General features: G+C 38.3%; 1 protein-coding gene across 1 annotated transcript in view; it reads left to right on the forward strand.

Annotated features, from left to right (window-relative positions):
- Window positions 1-12,462, forward strand: part of FGD6 (FYVE, RhoGEF and PH domain containing 6) — a 71,958-nt gene that overhangs the window by 53,849 nt on the left and 5,647 nt on the right. The window contains exons 14-19 of the mRNA XM_062015413.1: window positions 749-828; window positions 6,047-6,149; window positions 6,669-6,815; window positions 7,693-7,795; window positions 9,717-9,844; window positions 10,557-10,685. Of these exons, the coding sequence (XP_061871397.1) occupies window positions 749-828; window positions 6,047-6,149; window positions 6,669-6,815; window positions 7,693-7,795; window positions 9,717-9,844; window positions 10,557-10,685 (690 nt within the window). The remainder of the gene's footprint in view (window positions 1-748; window positions 829-6,046; window positions 6,150-6,668; window positions 6,816-7,692; window positions 7,796-9,716; window positions 9,845-10,556; window positions 10,686-12,462) is intronic.

Raw genomic sequence — 12,462 nt, forward strand, 5'->3', positions numbered from 1 at the left:
TGTTTCTGAGCTGAGCCTTTGTGAAAAGTATCAAAGTTAAGCCCTGAGCCCCTCTGGGTAGGAATAAAGGACATGCATGCAATATATTGACATGTCCCTGACATGACAGTTAGTGGGAAGAACAAACCATTGCCTCGGGTATCAAGTAATTTGTCTCCGGTCCTGTCAGAGAGAAGCACCAAGTCCAGCTGCAGTGCAGATCTCATACCCAGGTCCAAGCTTTTGCAGGCAGAGCTGCTAGATCTCTTCTGCCAGGAAATGTCTAGTGGAGCTCAAAATAATCACTCCTAACTTTTAAACTTTCTTATGTTTGAAACTTTGTAGCTCAGAAGGATTGGCAGGGTGGTCCTGCGCTTGGCGGCATGGGGGGATGCCCACTTTGGTCTACACTAGTGGGCTACATCTTGACCTTCAACAGCAGTAGTGGCTTTTTATGCTAAGTTGCAGGAGGTGCATAGAGGACAACAGGTCTGGGCACGCAGTGGGAGGTGTCTGACAGCTCTTGAGCTTCATTTACCTGTATATCTCCAGTTTTTGTATGGGGCCACAGTGGAATAAAATGATATGTTGTATGCAATCTTAGTAGCTGGGTCCTCTGGACTGGTGCATGATCTCCCACTTGAGATTTTTCTCTCCAATGTACCCTTTCTGCAAAAAAAAATGTAAGAGATTTTACAGTAGGTAAAACTAAAGCAACTGTAACAGTACCATTTCAGTTTCAATGTCACATATTCTTTCTTGACTGAAGGTTAAAAAGCCAACTCAAGAAGCATATCAAAATGAACTGAACATTGAAAGTGTAGAGAGATCCTTCATTCTTTCAGCAAGGTAAGTCTTACAAATTAATGATAATATAAAAACCATGTGATTTAAAACAGGCCACATCAGTTTTTATAGCTTATTTTGCACTTATGTAAAGAAAAGTTACCCTTGGCTAGTGTAAGTACAGTACAGAGGGAATTACAGATGGGTTTCAGGAAATAAGGTAGGTTTCGTTCTAATTTACTTTTGTTCATGTTCAAAATCTGATTTGGAAAATTTAAATCTATTTTTAAATGGGCCAGCAGAAAGGAAGCCTGGTCACATGTAGTAAGCTTCACAGATACCTTGTGAGTTTGTAGTCTCTAATATAGTTCACGTTGACTTGTAAGGAAGACTGCCTGTTGTGAAGTGATGGCTAGAAGCACAAAAGCTATAGTAAATATTGCTGGTGTTTGCAGCTTGTAGGGATTCTGCTGTCCTTCGGGCAGTTAACTGTTAATCAGAGTGACTAAAAGTCTCTCCTGGTTCCTCCTTCTCAGCTTAGCTACACCTTCAGAAACTTTAAGTAAATTGAAATATCCTCTCACTACCTTTCCTTGAGAACAACAAGAATTAAAAATGTTTCACTTCAATTAATTTTAGGCTTTGCTTTTCAGTACTTTTTTGTTCTTCCAAAGTTACAGATAGTCTCTGTTCATGCATCATCAGGACAGGACATGAAACAATTTTGATAATTTTTTACAGGCTTAGTATTACTAGTTTTATATTGATTTTGATACATTCTGATATTATTATTGGCAAATGATAAGTTGGAAGAAGTCATCCTGGTCTTCTAGCTCAAGAACGGAAACAAGAAATGGATCTCAGTGCATGTGGTGTTATGGAAATGGCAGTGATTACTGGAAAGGTGCTTATCTTTATCAGAAAGCCAAATTCTCCATGTAGCAACAAAAGGATCCGTGGCCAGTAAACTAGAGCAGCTCTGGTCTGCCTTCACCGAGACGCATTCAGCAAAGACTTGGTTCTGTGGATTGTTTTTTTTACTGTGTTTGAGTTGGGAGCTTTATACGTTCTGACATTTGTGACACTGCTGATACCAATGGAGACAGACATGTTTTCTCTTTTGTTTAGCAAAGCTGAGAAAGGGTAGGCTCCTTCTTTTTGTGTGACCTTTTAAATACCAACTCGAGGATGTCTGCACAAAGACAGCAGTATCTCTAGCTGACGGATAGACCAAGGTTAACCTCATCAAAATAGCCAAAGGAAGTAGCTCAATTGTCTGAGCTGTAGTTATTTATAACAGACTTGAAAGGAGTATTTTTTTCTGGTTTTCAACAAAATCAAATGTTTCTTATGATTCTTTTTGCACATTGGGGAAACAAAAATTACACATCTCATAATTTAGGGTACGATTCTGCTTTGGTATGATATGTGCAGGTCCTTGCTGCTGTGGTGTCGTGGTGATTGGGTGCCACACAGGTAGATACATGAAGACATTTAAGGGATTGCACTGGGCAATGTGGATTATGCTTGACTTGAAGCAGCATTTTACTGTTAATTCAGTCATTTTCAAAAATTGGCAAAAAAGTCATTACAACTTGTGAAAAAATTATCATCTTGAAATATAACCTACCAATCTTCTACAAAACAGGATGGACTTCTGTTTTTGAGGAACTGATTAAGTGTTAGATAAAAAGTAGCTTCTGTGAAATAATGTTTGCTGGTCCAGAGAGAAAAACTCTTACATATAGCATTCTCATTAAATTGGATGGGGTTTGTGACACACGGGAATTTACTTCACATTACCAACTAAAGCTGCTCTGATTTGCTTTTTCTTTTTTACTGTTGTTGATCTTACATCCTTGGAGAGCATTCAGCTCTGTTATTTCTATACTTGATGCAATGTATGCTGCACACACATGTGTGTGCAGGAGCCCTAAGTTACACAACAGTGACAGAAGTTGCATTTGCTTGGGGCATGAAGGAGTTGTTGGAGGCCTCAGTCGTAAATGATGAGTTTTAGACTGTTATCTGTCTGTAAGACAGACCGGGGTCTGTTGTGGTATAGGAGGAAAACAAGTGTAAAAACACTAGCAATAGGTTTTTGCAGGTGTTTTCCCATTTAATTATAACGATATAATGATATTATTTATAAATATATAGATATATTATATATGAATATATAATATATAAATATATAATATTATATTGTTAATTATATTATATATCCTGGATGTGAAGAGAATCAGTATCTCTTCAATAAGACTGCATTTTCCTTTCAATGTTACCTCATTCTAACAGATTCTTGGCTCCTATGTATTAAAAAACTCAATTGCAGAGCTGTTCAAATTAATCTGACAGACATCGGAGACAAATTTAGCTTCTCTGTTTTTTCACATAATAAGCATTAAGTAGAGTGCACACCAAAGAAGAGATTCTGAAATTATCCTGGGGAGAGAGATGGGGAGAGAAGCAGTTGAGATGGTGAGAAATTGCTAGTAATAAAAAGCCAGTTAATAAAAGAAGTATAGATTAGTGCGTAGACAAGAGTCTTTGTCACTTCAGGTTTCATTTTACTGACTGCATTGGTATTCTGCATTATCTAGTCTGGGTTGGGGTTTCAGTTTTCCTGGAGTATCTGTAGGAAGGCGTGTTGTTGTACAATGCAGTATTGTACTAGAAATCTCTTGATCAGAGAAACAAGTTAGCACATCTGCATGATACAGCACTGTACAAAAGTAAAGCTTTGGTCCTGTAAACAATAGTCAAGGCAGCCTTACATGGTCTGAGGCCAGCTGGCCCTGTCTCTCTCAACAAGGCTAGTGAAGAGCTACCCTATAGCTGCATCGCCTTCCCTACCACACAGATAGCTCATGCAAGACCAGCTCAGCTGAGAGAGGTGCTCTAAGGCTCTGATCCTGGAAACAACAGGGATATACTTCTGAGAGCCCTCCTTGGATCACCCAGCTGCTTAGATCCATTGGATATCTGTGATGTACGCCCCTAGCACACATTTGCCAGCAATAACAATTGCTGGGGCTCTCTGCAGTCAGTTTAAATTTTCAACTGGTTTTATAACGTTAAATACATTTAAAAACAGTAATTAAAAAACAAAACAAAACAAAAACAACCCCTAAGAATATCCTGATGTTTTAGTAAACACAATTAGTTTTGGAAGGATGCAACAAATCTTGGACCTGCAGGGAGGGAAGTGGCAGGGCTGTGCAGCTGTGGGGGAAGCCTGGGAGTGACCGCAGAAGAAACACTGCTTGTTTTGCTGCAGCAAACCATTACATTAATTCTGTTGCCAATGGCACTGTCTTTACTCTTAAGGTCTGATGGAATGTAAACAATCCTAAAGGCTAGCACTAGAAAACCCTAAGTGCAAGCTCTCCAGTGAAATATTAAGGCATAAGCCACATAGCTCATTCTGCAAGCAGCCCCATATGTAGCAATCCCCACATGGTCAGGTGATGCTTAATCTCAAAAAGTGGCCTTTCAATTTAATTATTTAATATAATTATAGGAACCTAATTAAATGTAACCAGGTTTTGAAAAAGCCGGAGGAGTTGATTAGAGCTATGAATATTCTGTAGATATTACAGACCAGTTGTTATTTCCAAATGAGGAAGCAAATGTAAACAAACTGAACAAAACGTTCCACTCAGTGTGAGATATTGGGACAGACAGCAATATATTGTTTTGCCCTTGGTTATATCTTATTTCCTCTCCTTTTGTTCTGCTTTTGTTGCTGTGTGCACTAGATCTTTTTTTTTTTCCTTGTGCCTCAAAGCTTCTCCCATATTTACCTAACCAGACTTGTCCTCTCTGATTCTATATAGTACTCCATTTCATCTAGTTCAAAACTCCTGCTCAAAGTATTTTCCTTAAAGGTTCAAAGGTGATCAAAGCTTTCAAATTCACATACAAAAGCCATTAAACAATAATTGGTGTTGCCCACCTAATTTGTATAATCATTACTTTCCTCTTCCCTATATTTTTATCTATTAATCGTGTTTAATTCAATGGTTTAAACAGTTTAATTTATTTTATGCTATTTAAGAAGGAGAGTATAAAAAATTGTTGATAATAGATACTAGTTTAAATTTCAGGAGTCCTTTTTAAAATGTCATGGCATCTTAAACAGATGGCCTAAGGTGGCATGGCACCTTAACAATTGATCTAGCTGCTCCTCTGCCACAAAACTGCGTCTTCCTTCCTCAGGGCACCCTCCCTGGTGCTGGCACAAGTAGTTCTTCATCTGCATAATGATCTGAATCAGTAAATTGGTCTAGAGAAAGGGCAGATTGATGGCTTGATTTAATATGGATTTGTTTCCCAGTCTAGCCCACTGCACTTGAGCCAATGCAGTGTCCTGGCACAAAGGAGAAAATAAGGCCTGGTGTCTGAGAGGGAGTGTAGCAGGCTGCCCTTTGCAGCAGCAGCATGGCTTTATATTATATGAAAGTGATCGTGTGCCCACAGCCTGACAAGGTGCTTTGGCACGGCACATAATCCAGCATAGCTGCAGGCTCCCACTGTGCCAGGCACTCCTTGTTGTGCCCACTCCCCATGCCATGCCACATCAGCCCGATGCTTTCCTTGTACTTGATTAGTCATGCACCAACTGTGGGATAAAGAGGGTACAGTAAGCTCATCTGTTTATGTCTTTGGGTTAGCTAGTCCAAACGAAAAAATTGGAATTGAAAGATTTAAAAGTAATGTGACCTGGTAGGAGCAAACATTCAGGAGCACAAGGTAAGGGAGGAGACAGCATGTTTTTTTTCTGACAGAAGCTCAGGGTTTCACAAGGTTGGGTATAACAAACTGCACCCTGAGATGGAAGGAAAGGGGGAAAAAGGGCTTGTTGAAATTTCAGAGTCTCTCTCAAGAGGGAGGGAGAGCCTGTGCTTTTGTTCTAGGAGAACCATTTACACCAGTGTTACTCGAGCTGTTCAAGGATCCAGGGAGAAGGGGGAAGCATTGACATACAAGCTTTGAAAGAGTCACAAGGTATTTTGGAAGTAGGACAGGAAGGAAGAGAATACACATTATAACAATAGACAGAGAAGTCTTTTTTAGCATCAATCAACACAAATAAATGACACTATGCAGACAGCTGAATCAATAATGCCAGTTTCATTGAGAACTGGAGACAGTCTGTAAAACTGAAATTACAAGAGAGTTAAGTCAGTGTATAATAAGGCTAATGGATTTCTAATCAACACTTGCTTCTTAGTTTTAAATGGTAATAATAATTTATTTGGTTTTGTACTCCCAACAGTTCTGCTACGGAAAGAGATGAATGGTTGGAAGCTATCTCCAAGTCAATTGAAGAATATACAAAAAAGAAAATCACATTTAATCCTAGCAAAAGTCTTGAAGAGGTATATCAAACTATTACTGTTGATTTATTCCCTTTTTGAATATAAAGCTTCTTTGCAGGTGTTCAGAGAACCAAGAGGCACACTGTGGTGAATAATAAAATGGGATGGTAAATGATAAGTGAACAGATGATAGAACAGAATGCTATTTAATAATGTTATCTGCTTCATACATTTTTAAACTATTTTCTTCCAAAAAACCCAAACCAGCTTTCTCAGTTCTCTGGGTAATCTTGCTAACAGAAAGATGAAATGAAAAGGTTTTCAAATATAGCAGCTGTTCATGTAAATAGGCTGGTAAAGCTTGAAAGTCATACAGCCTTTTTCAACTAATTAAATGCATCTCTGTCTTCAGGCTTGCATTATAATGGTCACTGATGAAATAGTAGATAACATTTAAGACCATGATAATTTATCTGCGAAGGCTTTCCAGCATAATTAGACTTAACCTATAATCACTGATGAATATTAATCTTATTTCTCATCATTGAGTGTAATGGTATTCTCCCCATGTTCTTTCAGGCAGATGCAGAGAAGCAGGAAGAAGATAGTCCGCTGGGATCAAAGGCTCCAATCTGGATCCCTGATACTAGAGCCACTATGTGTATGATCTGTACAAGTGAATTCACCTTGACATGGAGAAGACACCACTGCAGGGCTTGCGGAAAGGTACAGCAACTTTGTGGCTACTTTTTCCGTTAGTCATTCAGGTTCCTGGTGTGGCAAGTACAGATGGAGCCTGATTGCACCACAGCAATTATTTTAAGGGAACAGTGTACTATGACACGGTTCTATGGATTTAAACCAACTTGTTGAGGTTGATTTTTGTTCAGTTTCATTTGTTTGGGTGTTTGTTTGTTGGGGTTTTTTTAGAGTGAAGTGTTATGGCAGACATGTTCAACCTTTAAACTTGTTATGCATTTCTTATTTTGCATTTTGGAGTACTGTTTATGGTTGTCTTCTGCAATTACTCAGTACAAACCAAAAATGTTTTCTGAAATGAGAAAAATACCCAATCTAGGTGAACCTGCTTCTGCAGGGGGGTTGGACTAGATGATCTGTAAAGGTCCCTTCCAACCCCTACCATTCTATGATTCTATGATTCCTCGCTTATTTAATGTTTAACGTTTATGAAAGGTATATGTTATAAACCTTCGTTTTTCTTGTATTTGATGCAATTGAGGCATCTATATTGTGGAGAAATTGTCCAGAGCACAATGACCTTTTTTAGTTATTTCTTTAAAAGCTTATATTTGCAAAAGCTCAGGAACAAAGTGGGCTTATTCTGATTTTTGTGGATTGTTAACATTGGCTTATTGACTTGTGTTATTCAGTGTTTTTTTAATGCTTAAATTTTTATCATTTAAAGGAGGAAAGCTCAGAATGTTGAACAGCGAAAAGACAAGATCTTAAACCATTTTCAGTATAAAATAGCACCTATTTCAGGTTCTGTGACAGACTTAACGGTGCTGACGTGAACGTCTTTGAGCGCTTGGTGATTTACAGGATGCACATCATGTACAATAGTGGTTTTATCTGTTTCCAGATTGTTTGTCAGGCTTGTTCATCAAACAAACATGGTTTAGACTACATGAAAAACCAGCCAGCAAGAGTATGTGATCATTGCTTCAGGGAGCTGCAGAAACAAGGTAAAGGAAATCTTCACAAACCATCCGTGTTACTTTTGTAGCCTTTATTTACATGGTATATCTGTGCCTCATCTTTGCTTCTGGGTTCAAGTGCCTAATTCTGCCAGTGGCTGAAAAGTGATAGGCATCAGCGGTTATATGAGCCCAAACAAGTTTTTGTGAAGTAAGCTAGAAAGTGAATTTGCAGTACATTGACTCTTCCTTCCAGAAACACGCATGTATTTGCCCTGCAGTAATGACATGTAGCTTATGCTGCTTTGTTTTTGAGATAACTAGTCATTACATTGTTTTTCATTAATCACAGAGTAGAAACATACCTTAAAATCCTTGAAACTTATTGTGACATCCCAGTGAGTTCATGTGTACTTCTACTCTGTAACTTGTATGCCTGTGAACTTCATTTTTGCCACCTAAAGCTGCTGAGATAGATGAAGTTCTGATGCTCTGTAAAAACATAGGCCTTCATCTTACTGAAGCTGAGTCTTTTCAGCCTCAACCATCATCTCATCTGGAACTTGAGAAGCTGGCATGGCAGCACCTCAGTTCTGAAGGCAAAATCCTATCTGTTGTCTACTCCACGCTGGCAACACAAAACACTGCAGCTAGAGCTATTTTCATTGAAACACTTTCAGGGAATGTGTTACTACTAATGCCTTCTGGAAAACAAGTCCAGGCTGGTGGGCAGCATAGTTTGCTTAGAGAGGACATCAAGGGTTAGTTTCCTTCTCGAGAGAACTTGAATCCATCTGTTTGAAGGAGCTTCATATCACTATGCAGAAACAAATGTAAAATTAATGGTGGAACCTCCAAGTGAGGTGGAAATCCAGTCCCATCTCATGAGACTTGCTCTGAATTCTGTCTAAAGACTGATAAAAAATGCAAATGAGCCATAAGCAGGGACTGAAAGAGTTTGCTGCTTTTCCTTCTGACAGAAGCTGCAGTTTGATAGTTTTGCAGCTCTATAGAGTATCAGGAAATCTTTGATGCCCCAATAATATAATCAGGCTATGACTTCCAGCATGCTGGGAGTGACATTTCTCGTGTGGATATGGAAAGCAGCATCGATAGCCTTTGAAGTGGTGGTGGGAACCTGTGATGATGAGGAAAGCAGATTGCCTGGACCACTTGCAGGTCTCCGCTATGGGCACTAGAGGCTGCTGTGCTACAGGCAATTTCAGGTGTTGAGGAAAGCGCTGCAGAGCAGGTGTAGTGCAGCTGGCAATCCAATTAGCCTCCTTCCTGCTCATTGTTTGAGAGCCTCACTGTTCAGGGACAACTCTAGAAATAGTCTTATGAAGCTACCCGTTCCAGGATGGGCTGTAAAATAGTAATGTGTGTTGCTAGAAAAGATGGTTTTAAAGAAGTGTTGCAGAAGTCTTTCAAGAGAGATGAAAGAATTGCTTGCAGCAGTAGAGAAAGCTTATACTCTGGATGGGAATCTCCAGAAGTATGTATGGGATGGTATGATGTTGGAAGTGCAGACTATTAGTATCCATCCTGGAAAAAGCTGAGAAGATAACAGATGCAGAGAGCTGAAGGAACGTGCTGGGGAACAGAGGTAAAGCATAGACTGAAGTGCAGAGGACAGTTCTGAAAGCTTGGTGGCGCTTGTAAGACTTCGTTTTCATACAGCTTATGGGCAAAGGTAGTTCAATGTCAAGACTTTGAAAACAAACAAGACCAATTAATTTAGTTTTAAATTAATCATAGTCTGTGATTTAGATTTTAATTGACAGTGTTGATGATAATACTAAAAAGTTAATTCAGCACTGAATTTAATGTGATTAGGTGTTACTATTGAAACATTGGAATCAGAATGAAAAATGTCATCTGTTGTTGAGGAAAAAAAAAGTCCAAGAACTGTCACCCATGTTTAGTCGTATGTGACATAAAAGCAATACATTTATCCTATGCATTTTAGATAACCAGTGCACTCCTAAGAGTGGATCCCCAGTCAACCATAAATCTCCATCAAGTGCCTTGTCTACAGTATTACATAGTATTCCCTCTGGAAGAAAGCAGAAAAAAATTCCTGCAGCCCTCAAAGAAGTAAGTGTTTTATTGGTCAAACGTAATGCCTTGTTGGTAGTGTAACATTAACAGAATATAACATTTTGATTTTCTAGAATCAAAAGTTGAAATTTGATGTAACAGTGGCTTGAGCCTTAGTTCTACATAGGCAAGAATCTGAACTGTGAAGCATTTTATAAACTGAACAAACACCTGTGAGACTGTGATTCAGAGACACAGTCAGAATTGTCATTTCTTTCTTGCTTCCTTGTGTTTCAAGGAATTGTGATTTACCTCTGCACCAACAGTCAATGAGAAGACTCCTACACCAACTCAGCTCTTAGCTTATGATTAAGAAAGGTACAGCTAAACTCTGCCTACCTGCAATGGAGGTCTTGGGAACTGGAGGAAGTAATTTTTCTTATGTAGGAGTGTGTGTTCTGAAGATGTGAATGATCCATAGTGCACATGGTCCATGGTCAGCTCTCTCATGTCGTACTGAATACAATTTAAAGTTCCAGCCCTTAGCGACTGCAGAAACTTCTCTTCTAGGCTAGATAGAGAGTGGCAGACAGAATCATTTTTCTTTCAGCCATCTCAGATAATTAGCAACAGTAGCTTGAGATAGATAAAAATTTGAGTCTTTGAGAGCACATAGCTCTGGAGATCTTTCAAAAAAAAAAAGATGTACTGCAAAAATCTGGACAGATGCACACATAATCTTGGGGTTTGTTTGTTTGATTGTTTACAGGTTTCAGCAAATACAGAAGACTCTACAATGAGTGGCTACCTACACAGGTCTAAGGGCAGTAAGAAACCATGGAAACATCTATGGTTTGTTATAAAAAATAAGGTGCTATACACATATGCTGCTAGTGAGGTAAGAGACTACATATTAGAAATTAAATATCCAACAATAATACTGTCTTTGTAACAAAGTTGTTTATTTTTATGATCCAGAAACAAGCTATCAAATTAGATGACCTTACAGTAATTGATCTGATTGTGATGTAGTGTTTCGAAAAGGCCCAGTGAGCTTGGTACTATAATATGCTGATAAAGCTACGCTGTTTCTGATTCCACACCTAGCTTGAGTACCTCTGCACTGCACACCTTTGCACACTTGTAGGTATGTTCTGAGCGAGTTGAATACATGGGAGGGTCTGTTTGGATGCATCACACTGGACTAGTAGCAAAGGCAAGATTACAAAAGCATCTTGAACTGTCTTGTTCTGCAGTTCCATAAGGTATTTTGAATACTTGGAAAATAAGCAAACTAAACGTCTTTACTACTCCTGAAACTGTCATCTTCAGCCTGGAGTTATTATTTAATATAGATAAAGTGCTGCAGTACAAAAAAAAAAAAGAAGTGCATCTTATCTAATGGTGTTTGCTTCTTTGTTTAGAATGTGTAGTCCTATTGCAGTGTGGAATAATATCTAATCAATATATATCTATAAGCTCCGCACATTCCAGCATGTGCTGCGAATGTAGTTTTATTGCATCTTACCACGTGTTGCAACATACACAGACATATTGTAGCATTGGAAGATCTTGTTTTTTGCTTTTTTTGTTCAATTATGTCATAGTTTTCTAATAGTTTTCAAAAGCAAGATATACAAAGCATTTGTTTAAAGGTATTGCTATCACTGTCTTTCAAAACATAATGCCCAGCCTATCCTGACCACTGTGTAAAGAATCACCCTTTGCCATCTTTAGTTACTTCCTTGTTTGTACTCAGATTTGTTCCTGGCTTGTTTCTGCTGAAGTGTCAACTTTTATTTTACAACTTCTGAATTATGTCCAGAACCTGTGATATTATTTCCACCAGAGCACTGGAAATAGTAAAAATACCAAGCAGTTCTAGAAATAGCTTAAATAGTTATGTACAAACCAAATAATTTTGCAAATATTTGAAAAATATTTTAGAGCATTGTGTTGTTTCAGAGGAGACTTTGACAAATGGAAAGGAAGGCATATTAGTCTGTGACAGTCACCTTAAATTTTCTCTTTCTTGGCTTCCTCCAAGATATTGGTCTTCCAGGGTAGCTTTGGTTTGCAGCTCATAATCACAAATTTTTTATTTTCTTTAAACTAAGGACTACCTCGTTCATCTTGATAGGCTATTGCAGGAGACATTTTCTAGAGAGTGTCCAGGGAAAGTCCAGTGTGGTTTTAGCCAAGAAAGCTTACTTAAGCTACTTCATCTTAGTTCCAAGTGATAAAAAGATTAGTAGTAAAAAAGACCACTTAGTGATATATAGACCTAAAATAGTAAAACAAGTTGCTCAGCCTTACTTGACTGTTTTCTAATATCAAGAAATGCTGCCTTCATTGGGTACTTTTGTCTCAATGTAGAGGCAATTATCAAAGTCTTCATCTGATGTGTTGGAGTTTATGTACATTCTTTGATTATTTTTTCTATTCAGAAGCTTTACAGGACCAAAAACGTTTTGGAACTTGCACAGAAAACTTTTTTTTTCCCTTCCAAAAATGCTGTGCGTTGTATTTGTTAATTAAAAGACAAGAGTATATTAAAAAAAGATATGTAATTGAGATTAATGAGGAAGGGAAAAAGTTGCTTTTTTAGCCAGGTTTTGAAATTAAATGAAGAGAGGATAAAAAGGTAGAGCTTCTCTTACTACTCTTTCCTGGCC

The sequence above is a fragment of the Colius striatus genome, chromosome 1, assembly GCF_028858725.1.
Source record: "Colius striatus isolate bColStr4 chromosome 1, bColStr4.1.hap1, whole genome shotgun sequence".
Classification (NCBI taxonomy): Eukaryota; Metazoa; Chordata; class Aves; order Coliiformes; family Coliidae; genus Colius; species Colius striatus.